At 31.6% G+C, this 19,993-nt stretch overlaps 2 protein-coding genes across 2 annotated transcripts; both read left to right on the top strand.

The window, feature by feature from the left end:
* Nucleotides 1-3,757: 3,757 nt before the first annotated feature.
* Nucleotides 3,758-6,937, top strand: LOC137836396 (putative polygalacturonase). The gene is made up of 6 exons (XM_068645122.2): nt 3,758-3,814; nt 4,244-4,576; nt 5,394-5,514; nt 5,622-5,796; nt 5,904-5,974; nt 6,141-6,937. The coding sequence occupies exons 1-6, from the start codon at nt 3,770-3,772 to the stop codon at nt 6,824-6,826; spliced, it is 1,431 nt and encodes a 476-aa protein (XP_068501223.1). The 5' UTR covers nt 3,758-3,769; the 3' UTR covers nt 6,827-6,937.
* An 8,905-nt stretch (nt 6,938-15,842) lies between these two features.
* Nucleotides 15,843-18,413, top strand: LOC137837069 (putative polygalacturonase). Its single transcript, XM_068645925.2, has 6 exons — nt 15,843-15,904; nt 16,167-16,496; nt 16,863-16,983; nt 17,087-17,261; nt 17,364-17,434; nt 17,604-18,413. The coding sequence occupies exons 1-6, from the start codon at nt 15,860-15,862 to the stop codon at nt 18,287-18,289; spliced, it is 1,428 nt and encodes a 475-aa protein (XP_068502026.2). The 5' UTR covers nt 15,843-15,859; the 3' UTR covers nt 18,290-18,413.
* Nucleotides 18,414-19,993: the final 1,580 nt, after the last annotated feature.

The raw sequence follows: 19,993 nt of genomic DNA, 5'->3' as shown, positions 1-19,993 counted from the left end.
CAACTTAAATATTTTCACTAAATATTAACATGGAAGTTGTTAATAAGTTTATTACATAAGTTACATAATTAATACGTTAATATTTATTCATTAAAGAATCATTCATTAATATATTATTAATTAAATAATTTATATAAATATTTATTAATTGAATAGTTAATAGATTAATAGTTATTAATTTAGTAACTATTAGATTATTATCCATTCATTAAATAATTAACATATTATTAATTAAATAATATATATTAGATATCTTTATTTAAATAAGTATCACATTGATAATTATTAATTAAAAAAGTAGATTATTATTTATTAATTAAGTAATAAATAGGTTAGAATTTATTAATTAAATAATTAATAGATTATTATTATAAAATCAATACATTATTATTTATTCGTTAAATAATTTATATATTAATATATTATTAATTAAATAATTTATATTAATATTTTTAACTAAATAATTGCAAGTACCTAGTTAATTGTTTAAAAGTAGAAGTGGTATAAACGATATAAAATATGAATATTTTATTATTTAAGTATAAAGTTTATAAATAAAAAAATATTAGTTATTCAAATTTCATTTTAGAAAAATCACGTCTATAAAAAATTTTAATGAAAAATAAAAGAAATCTCTTCAATCTAGTTTACACATACAACATTTAATCACTACACCAACAAAATTTTGTAATATATTATAATTATTATTATTTTTGTAATGATTATAATTATCATTAATATGTTTATTAATTATTATTATTATAAATATTATTATTATTATTATTAATAGTAATAATAATATTAACAATAACATGAATACCAATATTATCATTCGTATTATATATTACTACTAATGATAACATTTATAATATCATTAGTATTAATAATATTAATAACATTAATAATATTTTAATAATAATAATAATAATATTATTATTATTATTATTATATTGGTTTAATTACTTTTTTGTCCATATATTTATAGCCAATAGTCAATTTGGTATAGTGGTTTTTAAAAAATTCAATTTGGTCCCTAAGTTTTTTAAAATGTATTCAAAATGGTCCTTTCTGTTAAATATCACCAAACGACGTTAAGTGATGCTTATGTGGCAGACACGTGTAAGTTACGTGGATTAACATTACTTTGGTGAATACTGAATTAGGATTTAGGTTATTCAAATTGGGGATTTCGAATTTCTGATTTAGGGTTTCTGATACAAGGATTGCTCCCCTGGTTGGATTCTGTGGTGCGCTTCCCTGCTTCGATTCCATTCGGAGGTGTGCTCCCCTCATTCGATTCTGTGGTGCGATCGTGAGTTACGATGGTGAGTTGCCATGGTCGATTTGGAGGAGCGATTATGTGGTGCGGTTCAGAGGTGGTGAAGGGGCAGCGATTGCGATCCAGACCGTGGTGTCGTTTTGTGGTTGCTCCTTTTAGTAATTTTTGACTTAGTTTCAGAGTGGTTATGTGTTTTTATTACTTTTAGATAACATATACAGAAATTCGAAATCCCCAATTTGAATAACCTAAACCCTAATTCAGTATTCACTAAAGTAATGTAAGCATCATCCACTTAACTTACACGTGTCTACCACATAAGCACCACTTAACGCCGTTTGGTTATATTTAACAGAAAAGACAATTTTGAATACATTTTAAAAAACTTATGGACCAAATTGAATTTTTTAAAAACCACTAGACCAAATTGACTATTGACTATAAATATAGGGACGAAAAAGGTAATTAAACCTATTATATTATTTGTATTACTTCAATCTGTTAATCTGTTAAAATTATGTACGGATTTTATTTACGATTCTTTTGTCAAATTACTTCATTGTTATATAAGAAAAAATTTATCGCAAAAATCTGTAGTTAACTCGATTTTACATACAAATAATGATATGTATTAACGTCCTATTTTATCCTATTTTGTGTATTTGTGAAGTAGATGATGTTGAGCAAAGCTATGCTGAGGAAATAGAAAAAGATTTTATGTGTATGCTTTGTATATTTTTTTTAATATATATATATATATATAGTTTATTTTGAAAAATTTAATAAAAATAAAATATATACGTATGTATGCCATACTAAAAAATAATTAAATTAAAAATTATTTACATCTAAATTAGTTTTTCTTCACAAAAAATTATTTAAACTTAAAAAAAATCATTTTATATTTATATTCCAAACTTTCAAGTGATATCTTTTGTGCCTCCCATATCTTAATTTGAATTTTCTTCTATTCTTCTTTGTTTAAGTTTCATTTTTTAATTCTAAAAGAATTATTATGTTAATTGTTATTTTTTCATATGACAAACTATAATCATAGATTGTTTTGTTATGGTCTAATCCTATACATGATGAAGACTTTTAGTTCTTGTATACAAATTGGAATATTCCTAGAATATCCATTTTTTATTTTTATTTATTTATTTTTGATAAAAAACTATAATCATAAAGGTGAAAAAAATAATTAATGTATTAAATACAATGTTTAATTTAAAACACTCATAGACTGAAATGAATGTCAAAAAAACATTAAGATTTTGATATTAACCAATAATTAATTGCTTTCAAATATTCCTTTTACAACAGATTTTTTTTCCAACTAAAACTTCCTTTAATATTAATATTTCAGGTGTTCAATTCTTGGTTTAATAATTTTTTTCTATATTAAATTTTATTTTTTACTATTTACATTTTAAAAATATTTATTTTCAGTTTTTTTTCAAAGTAACCTTTCCTTCTTAATTTAATATACTTATATTACTCTATTAATATTAAAAATATATGGTCAGTTCACATTTATTAATTAATTTGTTTCTTTTATTTTTTTCTATATTAATTTTTTAATCTCAATTTTGTCTATTTATATTTAAAAACATTTGTTTTCAGTTTTCTCTGATTGCGTTTTTCTTCTTAGATTTAAGATATTTATAATACTCTATTAATATTAAACCATATTCAGTCAATATATCAATTAATTTTTTATTTAATTATAATTATAGCTGTTATATTTTATTTCCATTCAAAGTAAACTTTCTATATAAAATTGAGTCGATAAGAATAGAATGAAAATATAAAATAGTTAATATGAATAATGAAAATTTTAAAACTGTACAACATTATTATTTTTTTCATCTTCGTTTATGAGATTTCATATTTATCTTGGTCTCAATACCTAAAGAGGTATTGAATTTTTATCATCTTCATCCCCATCGAATACGTATATATCTCTTACTATTTAAAATATTAACTAAATAAATTTAAAAAAATAAAAATTACAAAAAATAAAATATGATATTATTAAAGATTTAATAACAAAATGATGTACATTTCTTTTATGTAATATTAAATATAAAAAAATTATAATTACATAAACCTTAAATCAAAGTATAAATAACAAAACATAAAGTTGAAATAATTATAAAAAAGAGTAAAAATAATTAAGTGAATGTTCTATAAATAGGTTAGGAAATTAAGAAAAAAAAATCAATATAAATTTTAAAGACTACCTAACAAACTAAAGATGTTTTAATAATTTATTACTCCATTTTTATACTAAATTTAAAAATAAAACAAGTATTATCTATACAAATTTGTATCTATTCTACAAGAATTTCTTATCAAAATTATCCAATTTTGACAATATTTACAAAACGGATTCATTTGTCCTCATTATCATGAGTGAGTTTTGTATTTGATATTCCCTATATATATGCCTATATTTTAACTTTTGTAGAAGAAAAACTTGAATCTGCTATGTCCCATACCATGAAGCAGTGTCTACACCTTAGAAATGCTCATGTAATTCTTTTTCTCTTTACATTTTCTCACTCACAACACATATTTTGTCGTGAATAACCATCAAATTGAGTTTTTGGGATGCAATTATATATGCACTTCCATTTGGATTTTGATAATTTTCATAGCAAACTTTTGATTTTGTCGTGAATAACTGTCAAATTGAGTGTTTGGGATGCAATTATCCACTTCCACTTGGATTTTGATAGTTTTCATAGCAAACTTTTGATAGTTTTTATGTATTCTTCTTCATGCTTATTTTTAGGCAATCTGAGATCAAATTCACACTTAAAACCCTAATATCTGTTGATATATTTTTCAGACGTATTGTTCATACAGATAGATGCTTATGAAGACAAAAAAGATGTCTTTTGAAGTGATTATTTTTTTCATATGGGTCTGAGGCTGATGAGTTTGGTGTTGTATGTGTAGGTACTTGGTGTGATCTCTTTGATTATAATATTGGGATCACTAAATGTGAAGGTAGCAGAGTCTAGGGTTTATAGTTCATTGGCCAACATTGAATATCCTGCAATCAATTGCAGAAAGCACAGTGCAAGTTTGACAGATTTTGGTGGAGTTGGTGATGGGAAAACATCCAACACAAAGGCCTTTCAATCTGCCATAACCAAACTCAGCCAACATGCTTCTGATGGAGGTGCAACCCTTATTGTGCCACCTGGGAAATGGCTAACAGGACCCTTCAATCTCACCAGCCATTTCACTCTTTTTCTTCAAAAGGGTGCTGTTATTCTTGCTTCTCAGGTACACCCTATACCCTCTATTTTCACCCTTCTTTTGCAATGAAATTTTCAGAGTCTATAGAAAAATCAAATACAATCCTATATTATAACAACAATACATACTAGACAATGAAGCATTCACTTAATTACACATTTTTTTTCAATATTTGTATATAATATTTGATCTTCTTAATTGTCTAAATCTCTTTTAATCACCTCTTATTTATTTATTTCAATACCATATATACTTCTCTAAATTATTTCATGTTATCTAATTCAAATTGTCATAGTTTTTGTTTTATTACTTAAATTATATACAATGTTTTATTACTTAAATTATATACAACATCTTTTGCTTGTGCTGTTTTGAATTTTGAATGTTCTTTTTATTTATGTTGTGATCTTTTTGTATAAGAGTTGAGACACTTCTCAACTCTCTGAAGTGTCTCGCTTAATTTAAATTTATTTTTTATTGACAAAAAAGATATACAAAATCTTTTATATTTGATAATAATAATAATTAAATTACATTCTTAAAATATATTTATATATTTTGAATTGATTATATGCAAAATAGTTGTCCAATTTTATGCATTCACTGTTACATAGACTTAAATAGTCATTATGTAAATATGACTTTCCTCTATATATATTATTTTTATTTTTATACTGAATATTATTTTTCCTTTTATTTATTTTTTGTTAATTTCCTTTTCAATATAGATAAGGGTAATCCATAGTTCAACAAACAACACACATGATATCTACATTTTCTTATATTTTTGTTTTTGCTAAAGTATGATTAGCAAAATGTTCACTTACATTTATCACATTAACAGAATGAATTAGAATGGCCTCATCTTGCTATACTACCTTCTTATGGAAGAGGAAGAGATGCTCCTGGTGGAAGGTTTAGCAGTCTAATTTTTGGGACTAATCTCACTGATGTTGTAATTACTGGTAATTATTTAACACAAACAAACAGTATTCTATTATTAAAGATGGTTAAGTTATTTTTATAGTGGCTAAGTCATTTTGAATTGGATTTGCTTAAACTTGGTGATTAGGTCAAAATGGTACAATTGATGGACAAGGATCTTATTGGTGGGACAAGTTCCACAAGAAACAATTGACTCTCACTAGGCCCTACATGATTGAGATCATGTACTCAGATCAAATCCAAATATCAAATCTCACTTTGGTCAATTCCCCAACTTGGTTTGTCCATCCAATTTACAGCAGGTCTGATAAGATTTTCTTTTTCTCTAATCAAATTTCTTAAAACTGCATACTCTTTTTCCTTGATGTATAGTGTGCTTCATTATTCTGATCAACCTTTACATCTTCAGTAACATAATTGTAAGTGGCCTTACCATTCTTGCCCCAGTAGACTCTCCTAATACAGATGGTGTAAACCCAGGTAAAAAATTGTTTGTTTTCTGTTATATACTTATTTTCACTTACATATTTGACATTTATGCAGTAAAAAATAAGAGCATTCATATTGAGAAGTTTTTATTACTTGAATTGGCTAGATTATGTAACAACCATTGTCTAATTGTTCCAAACTTTTGTCTTCTCCATAGATTCATGTACAAACATTAGGATTGAAGACTGCTTCATTGTTTCTGGGGATGATTGCATTGCAGTAAAAAGTGGTTGGGATGAGTATGGAATTAAATTTGGAAGGCCAACCCAACACTTAGTGATTAGAAGGGTGACTTGCATCTCCCCAGACAGTGCCATGGTTGCATTAGGCAGTGAAATGTCTGGTGGAATTGAAGATGTTAGGGTTGATGATCTCACTGCTATCAACACTGAATCAGCTATTAGAATCAAAACAGCAGTTGGTAGAGGTGGATTTGTGAAGAACATATTTGTTAGAGGATTGAATCTGAACACCATGAAATATGTGTTTTGGATGACTGGCTCTTATGGAGAACACCCTGACCCTAACTTTGATCCCAAAGCACTTCCTACTATTACTGGAATAAATTATAAAGATATTGTTGCCAAGAACGTTACGTATTCTGCAAAACTTGAAGGAATCTCAAATGACCCTTTCACTGGAATCTGCATTTCTAATGTGTCAGTCCAAGTGAGTGCACAACAAAAGAAGCTTCAGTGGAATTGCACTAATGTTGCTGGAGTTACCAATAATGTCACTCCTACCCCTTGTGCATTGCTGCCACAAAAAGAGAAAACTGATTGTGCTTTTCCAACTGACAAACTACCCATTGAAAATGTTCAATTCAAGACATGTTCCTTATGAAACAGTCTTGTCGAGTGTATTTGAATCTTGGACTTATATATAGTAGAAATAAAGATCTTGTTTAAGGGACAGTATTCCTTTTAATGTAACACATACCATTAATATATCTTTAATAAAAAGTTTCTAGTGGTTTTTTTTATCAACAACGAATTAAATGGGTATCTCAACTCTTAAATAAAACTAAACAATTAAGATACAAACCAAAGGATAAACAGGCCAAGCCATCGTTGGTTCAAACATACACATACCGTTTGTATCTTCAACTAAGAGTTACTCCTACAAAAGATAAGAATCTGCACCATATGCAACCAAAGCAAACCCAGACAGCCACTGTACCAAACCCTCTGCTCCACAAAGATAGCTCAGTTAAAGCATGCAGCTGCAGCCTAAAAGCACCATTCTAGCATCACAGTCCACTATGGCTACGACAGGCATTCTCCTGATCAACGCGCAAATTCGTCCTTGCACACCATATCAGTACTAAACCAGCATTATTACCTCTAACAACAGACCATGGCTGCAGCAAAAACAAATAATTCCAGCACTTGACTAAGAATACAAAATTCTTGGTTGTGGGATATGACTCACTTTTGCCGTTTTCTTGACATAATGAATGAGCATATCCAAAGAAATCAAAAAGAGGTTATTACCGTTCACAATTAATTGTAATCAAAGACAGATTACTTAGAGTTCACAATTAATTGTTATCAAATGAAAGTTACTTACTATTCTCAAGTAATTGTTTTTTATTATTGTTGTCTTCTATAACCATTATTTATAGTAACTTTCTTCAAGCAATGTAACACAACAAAAACAACAACATACACTTGTTTCCTCTCTCCTTTCATATACTTTCTATCTCTTTGGGTGCACGTGTTTAATCCATATAGTTTAGTTTGTTTTGAGACTATTTATCTATTAACCTGAGAGGAATTCATTGTATTCTCAGTACTATTGTAGTGAAAGTTTTGACTTTCTCGCCGGTGATTTTTTACCTCTATTTAAAGGAATTTTTCACTTAAAATTTCTAATACCATTCTATTTTTTCTTATTAATTATTTTAATTTTTCATAATCTTTAGTTGAAATTATGCCCCAAAATTAAAATGTAACAACAACATAATACCAGCATTTCATTGGCTGGAGAGCCCTCCAAATCCTGCACTTTCTGCAAAAGCAAACCAAAACAAAACTCCTATAAAACACACGACTGCCTGCTGTGCCTAGGAATACAAGTCCAGAACATACATTTCCTTTGGTTTACAACAAAGCTTAGTTCCATATGATTGCATCCATAAAGTGCTAAAGATGCATAGAATCTGATATGGCACAACTATGTAGCATAAGAGTCACTACTTCCACAGCCCCGCACACAAGCTCTTTACCAGCACCACTACTCAGCTTTAGACTCATCACCTCCACTCAAACACCACCCAACTTACAGCTTCACACAAACTTCCCATTCTACATCCCTTTTGCCTTGCACCCCACTCTGGATATCCCTGTTAAATACCTTCAGGCACCTTATGGCATAGATGTCCACCCATCACTGTTGCCTCCACCTATTACATCTGATCTCCACCTCATACACCTTGACAGCCCCCGTGCCACACCCATCCATAGATTTTTTTTTTTTTTTTTTTTTTTTTTATCGGCAAAAAATAAAATAAATTAAAGAGATACTTTAGGGGTATCCCAACCCGTATACAAGAAAAATCACTTTTGAACTTAGAACAAATCACAAGCATTCTAAAACCCCTCCAACCAGTTTAAGCTTTACATAGTAATTCCCTTAAACCACAAAGAGAAGACCAAAAAAGTGAAGGAACACTTAAATCCAAACTCCACTTCATAAAAAGCTTCCCCGTACCTCCACCTGCACACTTATCCTACAAGAATTCAGCACATCCCTAAGATATCTTTCTAAACGAGATTAAAACCCCTTGAACTAGTATCCACTGTACCACACCACATTGAGAATTTTCATTCCAACACCATTGGGAGATGAATTTGAGTGTGGTGCAGACCTCAACAATCCAGCAGCTTATGCTCCCTGCAGTCTCAGCAGCTTGACAATGATATTGAGTGAAGCTTGAACTAGAAAGCTTTGTGTAATGTGCTTTCCTAGCCACAACTTCATGAGGATTTGGCACTGCAGTCCCATTCTCCGCCCTCACAAAACTGCACCCAAGGATGCACTCTTGAAAGAACCAACACCACCTATACCAGCACCTACATGGTTCTACTGTACTGTTCCCATGTTCACATCTTCAACTTGGTTGTCTTTCAATGCTTCACCCTTCACTTGCTCTTCTAGTGCACTGGAGTGGCAATTACTACCACCTAGAGAGGCGTTTACTGCTAACAAAATCCACCAAAGTCCATAATTGGCACAACATTTACAGCACCGCTAAGCCCTTAGATGTGCAAGGAGACTTGTTGATGCTCCTTCTTTGTAGCTCCATAACACAGACCATTCCATATTTCAACCCATTTCAAGGCAAGATTACCAAGTTGTTACCTTCTGCTGTTTCCTGCTTAAGACCAGAAAAAAGCCACTAGCAGGTTCACCTTGAGCAGCCGTAAGGTTTGCTTCAGAGTCCTCTCTCAATTGACTCCAGATAACATAATTGGCAAGAAAACCAATACTCCTACACCCTTTCTAATAAGACAAATATGCTCTACTAAGAATTCCTTCAGAGTTCCTGCCACACCAGCACACGTGTTCCTGCCACACCAGCACACCAGACACGGAGAAAGAGAATTCATCTGCAGACCAAACCTCCCCTATACTTAGGTTCTCAAGAACATCCGAATCAGTATACTTCATTGATCCAACACCCCTGTCACCCTCTCTTGATAAAAGCAGTCCACCCCTCAACCTTTGCTGATAGCAGAGCACCCCTGTACTCATTCTTTGTACATACTACACCTTCCTTTGCTTCTATTAAGCCTTGCAACATCATAACGTCTCCCCCTACTGAAGCTTAATCCCAACTCAGAATTTGGTGCTCAGATTAAAGATTGAATGCAGTTGAGAGGATATAACACCCAATCAGAGAAAGAAAAATCAAAGCTTTTTATTTTTCTCCTCATCCAAGTCCATGCTTGAAGTTGTGCCAAACTAAAGATTTCCTCAGCATCCACCTTTCTTTCTTTAAAAACCACACCATTTCGATGATTCCAAATGCTCCATAAGACCGCAATCCACATCCCTTTCCAGACCCTATTCCTTTTCGCGTTGAACTGACACAAAGTAAAATGCAACAGGTGCTGCTTCAAGTCTTTATGGTATACTGTCTTCAGCCCTACCCAAGTAGAAATCATCGACCAAACCTTGAAGGCAATCATACATTCCCCAAAGAGATGAGTGACCGATTCCTCAGATTGGTTGCATAACGGGCATAAAAGGGAAGGTAAAATGATCCCTCTTCTATGGAGATTGACTCGTGTTGGCATTTTACCTTTCACTATCCTCCATGCCAACATTAAAGCATTGGGAGTAACCTTGATATCCCATAGTAACTCTGTTGCCTGACATCTTTCAGAGGGTGCTAAAGAAACCAAGGCACAGTACGCTGATTTAACAGAAAACACACCTCCTTCTTCACCATTCCAAACAACCCTATCTTGACCTCCTTGCTGCAAAACTCCTTCAGACAGGTCTGTTTCCAGCTGTAGAAGTTGATCTTTTTCCCATTCAAAAAAAACTCTCCTCCACCTTAAATTCCATTTCCATGTGGAATCTTCCTACAACCCTACCTGGTGGATTCTTTTCTCTTTATCTTCTGATATGAGGTGTAGCCTAGGATATTTCTGTTTCAGAGAAACTCCTCCTAACCAAGGATCATCCCAGAAACGAACATCTTTCCCATTCCCCACCTTCCAAGATACCTGTTTGTTGAACCAACTTCTGTTTGACCTTCTTCACATATAATACATAGATCACGCCACCACCATGATTGACACCTTCTCTGACCATACTCTATATATTTGGACACGACTACCTCTCTCCATTTACCTGCAGACTCCACTTTCCCTTTCCACATTCATTTCGCAATCAAGGCTTTGTTAAAGCTGCTAACATCCTTGATGCCCAAGCCTCCTTCCTTCTTCGATTTACAACAAGTTTCCCATTTTATCCAAGCAATTTTTCTTCCTTCACTCCCCCAACCCCAAAGAAACCTTCTTTGTAGACTAGTAATTTCTTTGCACACTGATACCGGGGCCCGAAAAATTGAGAAATAGTACAGGGGAATTGCAGTAAAAACTGCTTTAATCAAACAAACTCTTCCTGCTAAGGTAAGTTTTTTCCCTTTCCAAGTGGAAAGTTTCCTCTTAACTTTATCAATAACCTCCTTCCAAAACTCTACCTTCCTTAGATTTCCCCCAACTAGCACCCCTAGGTATTTGAATGGGATCGACATTTGAGCACAATTAAGCATCTTAGCATAAACCAGGATTTGCTGGGCTTGAACTCCAATTGCTCCTATCTTAGTCTTGTGGAAATTCACCCTTAATCCTGCTGCTAATTCAAAGCATCTGAGAATCGTCTTCACTGTGAACACATTTTGGATTGTGTCCTGACATACCACTAAGGTATCGTCTGCAAACTGTAGCAAAGAAACTTCTATCTGATTAACACCCACTGTTACTCCTTCCAACTTCTTTAGTCTCACAGCTTTTCTAACCAAACCTGCCAAACCCTCCACTACTACCAAGAAAAGAAAAGGGGCGATCGGATCCCCTTGTCTGAGTCCCCTAGATGGAGTAAATTCCCTAGATGGGCTACCATTGACCAAAAAAGACACCGAAGAAGATTCCAAGCACCCTTTAATCCAACTCACCCATTTCTCACCAAATCCAAGTCTGCTTAGCATATAGTACAGGAACTCCCAACGCACAGAATCGTAAGCCTTTTCATAGTCAACCTTTATAACAATTCCAGACTTCTTCCCCTTCCTAAGATCCTCCACCACTTCATTAGCTAGTACAATACTTTCTAACAAACCCCTATCCTTGAGAAAAGCAGATTGGGAGCTATCAATAATCCTATGAAGGACACTCTTCATTCTGTTAGCTAAAACTTTAGAGATAATCTTGTAAATTGCGCCAACAAGAGAGATAGGCCTGTATTCTTCCAAACTCATTGGGTCCTTAACCTTTGGCACTAGAATGATGAAAGAGCAATTACAACCCCTTGGGATATTCCCCGAATCCATAGATAACTCCTACTGCTCTTATAAATTCTTTTGACAGCAACATCCCGTTAGGATTTACAATGACAGTGCACCCACCTACTTCTCAGCACGATAGAAGTAAAGGGCTTACAAACCTTGCTTAATCCTCTTCCAGATAGTACAATGTTTCCCTTCACATACTCTCTTCCTCCCCTTCTATGCAGGTATCCAAACTTCTAAGCCTGTCGTACAGTTCTGCAGAATTGATAAGTTAGCATTTTATACATTGAATTGAACTGGGTTTAAGTGCCACTTCAGAGAGTAGTTAAAGGACCGGAGTCTATGTTTCATCCACAATCAAGTTTTGATTTGGGCCAAATGGAAGATTTCATCATCATCCACTACCACTGTTTGAAGATTATAAGATTCCTTTGCTCCCATATACACCTTACAACTGTCACGCACATACCTTTCCACACCATATCTTGTTTATGGTTGAAAAGGGAAGAGTAGAATTGCACTAAGTGACATTTCAATTCCCTATGGACAAAAAAACTATTCTGACCCATCTAAAACATCGATTCCATACACGACTATACATTCCAAAAATAGGTGTTGTGTTGTTTCATTCACACTGCCGCACAACGCACATGAAGGGTAATTAATCACCATCCCTTTTCTCATTAAGTTTTTTTTATTTAGTAGTCTATCTAGAAGGACCCTCCATTGTTATCAACACAATAGGGAAAGCTTTTACCTGCCAATGTTGCTTAAATACACTATTTGGAGAGCCTCTGGCATAGTTAGAAAGACACTCATACGCTGCTTTCACCGAAAACACACCAGACATATTCCCTTCCTAAATCTGAGTATCCTTGACATCCCTACTCAATTTGATCCTGGCTATCATTCTTAGCAGCTCATATATTAGTTCGGAGTCCCACTTGAACCTGGGCCTTCTCCATCCCAACATCCAAGTCCATCCAATATCCTCCCCAATGCCTACCTCGGCCACCTTTAAACCCTTGTTCAGTGATAACGAAAACAACCTAGGATAAATATCTCGTAGTGGACTACTACCAGCCCATGCATCCTCCCAAAATCTCACCTTATCCCCACTTCCCACCTTCCATCCGATTGCACTATGAAACTAACTTACTTCTTCTCCCTCACCACAACTCTTACATAGATCTCTCCACCACCAAGAGAGGACTTCTTCTCATTGCTTTGATTTTGGTATAAGTCCATACCATACTTAGATAACATAACATCTTTCCACAATCCCTTTTCTTCACTCAAAAGCCTTCACTTTCATTTCGCTAGAATAGCACAATTGAAGTTCCTGACATCTTTAATTCCCAACCCTCCCTCCTCTAAAGATATCGACTTGTTCTCCCTTCCCCAACCCCACAAAAATCTTCTTTGAATATTGATAATTCTATCGCATACCGTTTTAGGTGCCATAAAGAAAGAGAGATAATATAACGAAAGAGATGTGAATACCAATTTAACTAAGCATATTCTGCCGGCCATAGACAATAAACTCCCCTTTCAAGCATTAAGTTTTGCGTTCAGCTTCTCTATAATCGGTATCCAACACATTTTCTTCCTGGGATTTCCTCCTACTTCCAGTCCCAAGTATTTAAAAGGTACCCTCATTAATGTACAATGTTGGCTCTTTGCATAAACATCAAAGGCCTTTTTTCCGACATTGATTCCTGCAAGCTTTGACTTATGGAAATTGATCTTTATCCTGAAGCCAATTCATAACACCTGAGTATTGATTTTATAGTGAAGACATTAGAGTATTCCTATGTATCTCACTCTAATCTTATTCATCTTCACGCAGTTGACTAAAGTTAAGGGGACATATGGCCTACCACACTACTTTCCATCCATGGAAGAACAAGATGCTTGGTCTCGACAATGGGACCTTTCTATTTCTCTTGTGAAGATCTCCTCACTAAATATGCAAAGGACTACTACCATTTACTTGCCCTCCGATCCTCGACCCCTTTCTTTATCCTCCATACCTCCTTACTCTTATACTTGAATGATCATAACCTTGCTGTTTTTTTGCCTCTAACAACCTCCCTCGTGTTCGTACTCAAGTCTTCTATATCTTGAAATGTTAACGAAAAGTTTCATGTTGCCAATATAGATATGGTCCAACTCCTTATCCAATCTATTCACATTATCTACCTCAAAAAACTTCACAAATCCAAATCTTCTTCCCCACCTGTTGAGTTTACGCGAAATGAACACCTCTTTCACCCTTACCTACCACTAAAAGATCTTGATCATATCATTCCCCATAACTTGCTAGAAAGTTTGAATTTTTTTTTTATAAAATTGCATGAAAATTGTTGAGACTTACGTTCCTCGTTTCCTCGAGCGCTCTTCGAGGGCTCCTTCTTCATTCTTCATGAGTGGGGTTCCAACATCTTACATACATACATATATTTAAACAATAATTTTTTTTTATAAAAAGCTTTCATGTTATGCATAATAATTTTGTTTGTTTTAATATTGTATGTCTTTATCTTGTTATATCCACACTCTTTTATTTTTTTCTATCACATCCACCATCTTTTATTTTTTTTTCCATGCAGACCAATAAGCATTAGTCATACCCACTTCATAAAAATAATATTATTTTTACGTCGATCAAACCTTCATCATAATATTATGAATTTACATTAAAATATATTTTATATCATCTTTTACGTCCGTCAAACCTATGTTCAAATTACTTTTTTTTTCATCTTATAAATTTAGTATCACATTTCGTGTTATTTTAATTCTTATAAATAAATTATTAATACTTTCTTATTTTTTAAAATTATTGGCTTAAGCTTTTTCTTTGCTTGGGAGACGCTATATTTTTTATTTATCTTCTTATCCAGTTTGCGTAGACTTGCCCACAAAAATAATGTTCAAATTCATGACCCACAGATACTCACGAGCACTAACTTAATATTCTTGTAATGTTTATATAATACATATGTTTATTCATGATATGAAATTAATTTTGAAATAAAAATTATGTGAAAAAAAATCACGTGTAATGATAAAAGAGGTCATTGTATAAGTATAGCGATATGAAAAAAAATTAAAGGAAAAAGATTAAAAAAAGCTTAACAATCCATTAAATGTTTAAGTCTCAATTCCTCGTAGACCAAAAAATAAGTCGTACCACTTTTATTCTTAATTCGAAGCAAAAAAATAATTTGTATAAAACTAAGATTTTGTCCAATAATTTTAATATGTTTCATTAAAATAAAAATATTAGATCTTATATCCTAAATCTAGACTCAGGATAATTCTCAAACAAAATTAAAGGTCAAACATTCAGAAGTTCATTAAAACCTAAACTGAAGGGATAAAACAGATCAAAATCATTGTAAATTAAATTATTTAATTAATCTAGTTAATGTTTGGAAAATATATTTTTCCTTTTTCTCTAAATTTTATTATTTTTTCTTTAATTAAGTTAAAATACTATTTAATTATCGTGATTGTAATAGTTTACTTTTCTTTTCTCTTAATTCACCATTTATCATTTTTGTTTTAATAGTTTAAAATAGAAACGAGTACCACGAAAATGAGTATTGAACAAGGACAAACCAAATATGTACGTAGTCATCTTAATTCTCATATCTAATTTTAAAAATTTGCTATTATCCATAAAATACTCATACTCATCCAAATGTGACGAGTCTCCATCAAAATCGAGATAAATATTAACAATATTTGTGGGGTGAATTCATTTATTATCCCTTTCTATCACTATATATGCCTATGTTTGTGTCTTTTGTACAAGAAAAGTGAAAAAAGTAAAACTTGAATGTTCCATGTCTCGTACCATGAAGCAGTGTCTACACCTTGGAAATACCAATGTAATTCTCTTTAGATTTTCTTACTCATTACACATATTTTGACATGAATAACCATCAAATTGAGTTTTTGGGAAGCAATTATGCAGTTCCATTTGGATTTTGATAATTTTCATAGCAAGTTTTTGGTTAGTAAACTGCTGGTATATTTTTCAGACGTATTGTTCATGTAGATGCTTTATGAAGACAACAAAACATGTCTTTGGAAACTGCTTATTTTTTTCATATGGGTCTGAGGCTGATGAGTTTGGTGCTGTATGTGTAGGTACTTGGTGTGATCTCTTTAATTATAACATTGGGATCACTAAATGTGAAAGTAGCAGAATGTAGGGCCATTGGATTGGGCAACAGTGAATATTCTGCAATCAATTGTCGAAAGCACAGTGCAACTTTGACAGATTTTGGTGGAGTTGGTGATGGGAAAACATCCAACACAAAGATCTTTGCAACTGCCATAGCCAACCTCACCCAACATGCTTCTGATGGAGGTGCAACTCTTATTGTGCCATCTGGGAAATGGCTAACTGGACCCTTTAATCTCACCAGCCATTTCACTCTTTTTCTTCAAAAGGATGCTGTTATTCTTGCTTCCCAGGTATACCCTAGACCCACTATTTTTTCCCTTCTTTTAGAGTCTATAGAAAAATCCAATATAATCCTATATTATAACCACAATATACATATTAGTGTTCTTGACCTTCATCTTACCAGAAACAAAACAATTTATGATAGACATAATACTACTTTTCCATCCAGTTTTCGCCTTATACTGCACTACTTCATAGACTTAAATAGTCATTATATAAGTATGATTTTCCTCTATGTTATTTTTATTCTGAATATTGTTTCCTTTTATTTCTTTATTCTTAATTTCCTGTTATATCTACATTTTCTTATCTGTTGTTTATGATAAAGTATAATTAGCAAAAAAAATGGTGACTTACATTTATCACATTAACAGGATGAAAAAGAATGGCCTAGTGTTGCTCTACTACCTTCTTATGGAAAAGGAAGAGATGCTCCTGATGGAAGGTTTAGCAGTCTAATTTTTGGTTATAATCTCACTGATGTTGTAATTACTGGTAATTATTTAACACAAACAGTGTTCTATTATTAAAGATTGTTAAGTTATTTTGTTAGTGACTAAGCCATTTTGAATTGGATTTTCTTAAACTTGGTGATTAGGTCAAAATGGTACACTTGATGGACAAGGATCTTACTGGTGGGTCAAGTTCAAAAAGAAGGAATTTACTCTCACTAGGCCCTACATGATTGAGATCATGTTCTCAGATCAAATCCAAATATCAAATATCACTTTGATCAATTCCCCAAGTTGGTTTGTCCATCCAATTTACAGCAGGTTTGATAAGATTTTCTTTTTTCTCTAATCAAATTTCTTAAAACTGCATACTCTTTTATGTATAGTGTGCTTCATTATTCTGATCAACCTTTACATCTTCAGTAACATAATTGTAAGTGGCCTTACCATTCTTGCCCCAATAGACTCTCCTAATACAGATGGCGTAAACCCAGGTAAAAAATTGTTTGTTTTCTGTTATATACTTATTTTCACTTGGATTTTTGAAATTTATGCAGTAAAAAATAAGGGCATTCATATGAATAAGTTTTTATTACTTGAATTGGCTAGGTTAGGTAACAAGAACCATTGTCTAATTATTCCAAACTTTTGTCTTCTCCATAGATTCATGTACAAACACTAGGATTGAAGACTGCTACATTGTTTCTGGTGATGATTGCATTTCACCAAAAAGTGGTTGGGATAATTATGGAGTTAAATTTGGAAAGCCAACAAAAAACATAATCATTAGAAGGATCACTTGTATATCCCCAGACAGTGCCATGGTTGCATTAGGCAGTGAAATGTCTGGTGGAATTGAAGATATTAGGGTTGAAGATCTCACTGCCATTGACACTCAATCAGCTGTTAGAATCAAAACAGCAGTTGGTAGAGGTGCATATGTGAAGAACATATATGTTAGAAATTTGAATCTGAACACCATGAAATATGTGTTTTGGATGACTGGCTCTTATGGATCACACCCTGACCCTGAATTTGATCCCAAAGCACTTCCTGTTATTTCTGGAATAAATTATAAAGATATTGTTGCCAAGAACGTTACATATGCTGCAAGACTTGAAGGAATCCCTAATGACCCTTTCACTGGAATCTGCATTTCTAATGTCACAATGGAACTGAGTAAAGAACAACACAAGCTTCAATGGAATTGCACTGATATTTCTGGAGTTTCCAATAATGTCACTCCTACCCCTTGTGAAGAGCTGCAACAAAAAGGTAAATCTGATTGTGTTTTTCCAACTGACAAACTACCCATTGAAGATGTTCAATTGAAGTCATGTTCCTTGTAGAACAGTCTTCACAAGTGTATTTGAATGTTGGACTTACCTATAGTAGAAATAATAGAAAATAATGTGCTAGAAGGGAAAAGGTTTAGTTCATTAAAAGAAATATTAAGTAAAAATTATTTTTTAGACCAAAATAATTAATTACTAATTAACTAAATTAGAAATTATTTTATAAATTAAAATTATTATTGATATTTAAAGTAATTTTTATTATTAATAGAAATTTATAAAGTAATTTCTGAATTGGTATCTAACCATTATTGACCAAAATTCTAGTTACTAACTACTTTATATTCTAAACTAGTTTTTTAAAAGACTAATTTAGAATCTAAAATATTAGTAGTTAAAATCTTGGTAACCAATTTACATATCAATGTAGAAACTATTTTATAATTTTTTATTAATAATAAAAATCATTTTAAATATTAATAATTATTTAGTCTTTAAAATAATATCTAAGTGACTAATTATTTTTTGTCTTTAAATTTAATTGTTATTTAATATTTTTTTAAGTAGTTTTTATGAACTAAAGATCACTCTTTTTGTTTAAGGGACATTGTTCCTTTTTAATGTATATATTTAATACACATCCTTAATAAAAAGTTATTTAGTGGTGATATAGAGGAGAACAACATAACTCATATTTGTGAGTAAAAGTGGTTATAAATTAAAATACATAATTAAATTAAATGAATATATCCTTTTATTTAGTAAGACGAGATAGTGCATAATAAAATATATAAGTACTTGCATTTTGATCTTATTTAAATACTTAGTTATATATAAAATAAATCATTTTATTCTTTAAATATAAAATTATTTGTTTCAATATAAATATATATGTAACAATACTTTTAACATACATATGCTTTCAAATAATTATTTTCCTATTTTATTTTTTTCAAAAATTTTATATATTAGCAAATATATAATCATACTCACTTAATTGAAATCATACATAAGTAGTTACAAGAATTATTTATACTTATTCAACCCTAATACAATTTCTACCTTTTGGGTAATTTCAATTGTTAATATATGAAACATGAGAGTAATTTTAATTTTTAATCAACCTTGTGTTCAATTAAAAAGGGATTTAAATCGATCTCGAAGAAACATTAAAGTTGATGACGGAATTTTATGATGCAAAACAATCCTTTTAATTTGTGGTGAATTATGTGACAATTATAAAAAATACGTGATAGACATTCATTCAAACTACTTTTGTGATGTGTAATTTATAATCCGTAATAAAGAAGTAACATGCTTTTTATTGATAAATTTTGCAATGGAAATATTTTGTTGTTAATTGTACCGATTAATTACATATAGTGTTACAATTAATATGAAATATTTCGCGATGTATTTTTCTATGGATTTTATTTGGTCGCATAGATTCCATCAACAAATCTATTAGAAAAAAAAATATTTAAGTGATGTCTTTTCTGAAATTTTTATTTAATTTTATGACTATATATATATATATAAACATTTTATTATTATGTATAATATTATTTCTTTTATATTATGTTATTTATCTATCTATAATGAACACAAAACCTACATTCAAGGTAATTTCTTACACGTTAACACAACAATTTTTCATACAAAATAATTTAAAAACATTTTAATCAAAAGTAGAAAAAAAGGCAACGTGGCTCATCCTATGGTGGACACGTGGAACGTTTTATGGCGGACACGTGGTAC

This window comes from Phaseolus vulgaris, chromosome 4, assembly GCF_051622355.1.
Source record: "Phaseolus vulgaris cultivar YP4 chromosome 4, ASM5162235v1, whole genome shotgun sequence".
Lineage (NCBI taxonomy): Eukaryota > Viridiplantae > Streptophyta > Magnoliopsida > Fabales > Fabaceae > Phaseolus > Phaseolus vulgaris.
The sequence above is the reverse complement of the archived record's forward strand: the minus strand, read 5'-3'. Positions and strand labels throughout refer to the sequence as shown.